Here is a 985-nt window from a genome sequence, read left to right as displayed (position 1 = left end):
GTAGCTACCCAGCTAGCTACCCAGCTAGCTATCCAGATACCTATGCAGCTGTCTAGCTAGCCAGCTAGCTGCTGTGCTGAGTGCTCACCGCGCCGCCAGCAGAGAAGTAGTGAGGGTCCTGCCCCGCCTCAGCAGCGTCTGGGGGCCCCCTTGGGGGCCTCACTGCTGTACCCTGGTACCCTAGGGGCCCCCTGTTCCCCTCTGCTGCTCTCCCCATGTAGTCTTGCTGCTGCTGCTGCTGCCGTTGCTGCTGCTGCTGAAACGGCGTCTGCTGCACATACGTCTGCTGCGGCTGCTGCCCGTACGGAGACCTCGGTTGCTGCTGCTGCTGCTGCTGCGGCTGCTGCTGCTGCTGCCCGTAAGGAGACCTGGGTTGCTGCTGCTGCTGCTGATACTGCTGCTGCTGCTGGTACTGCTGGTAGCTAGACGCTGGGGGGGGCCCCTGTAGGTACCCAGGGGCCCCGCTGGGGGGCCCCTGGGTACCTGCGGGGCCCCACCCGTACGGCTGCTGCTGCTGCCTGAAAGGCTGCTGCTGCGGCTGCGGCGGTGAAGCCATCTGCTGCTGCTGCTGCTGCTGCTGCTGCGGCAGCTGCTGCTGCTGCGGGCGGCCATAGATCTGCTGCTCAGGAGGATACACTGCATGCTGCTTCGCCTCTGCTGCGGGCACACTCCCATATGGCTGCTGCTGCTGCTGCTGCTGCTGCTGCTGCTGCTGCTGGGTGCTGTAAGGGCCAGAAACAGCAGCAGCACTCTGCTGCTGCATTGGAGGCGGCATCTGCTGTCGCTGCTGCTCTAAGGGTTGCTGCTGTTGCAGCAGCTGCTGCTGCAGCTGCTGCTGCTGCAGCTGCTGCTGCTGCAGCAGCTGCTGCTGCTGCTGCGGATCTGCTGCTGCAGCAGCAACGCCGCGGCGGGGCTGCAGCCCCCCCCCCTGTGCATCATACCGCCGCCTGATTTGGGGTTTGTCTGCCATTGGCTGCGTTCAAGC

General features: G+C 65.2%; 1 protein-coding gene across 1 annotated transcript in view; it reads right to left on the bottom strand.

Moving 5' to 3' along the window:
* EMH_0056060 (yip1 domain-containing protein, putative) overlaps positions 1-970 on the bottom strand; it is a gene marked incomplete at both ends in the record, with an annotated part of 1,697 nt that extends 727 nt beyond the window's left edge. Inside the window, one exon of the mRNA XM_013497305.1 lies at positions 89-970. Coding sequence (XP_013352759.1) covers positions 89-970 — 882 coding nt within the window. The remainder of the gene's footprint in view (positions 1-88) is intronic.
* Between the last annotated feature and the right edge of the window lie 15 nt (positions 971-985).

This window comes from Eimeria mitis, genomic scaffold (genome assembly GCF_000499745.2).
Source record: "Eimeria mitis Houghton genomic scaffold, Emh_scaff2595, whole genome shotgun sequence".
NCBI lineage: Eukaryota > Apicomplexa > Conoidasida > Eucoccidiorida > Eimeriidae > Eimeria > Eimeria mitis.
This window is presented reverse-complemented; position numbering and strand designations above follow the sequence as displayed.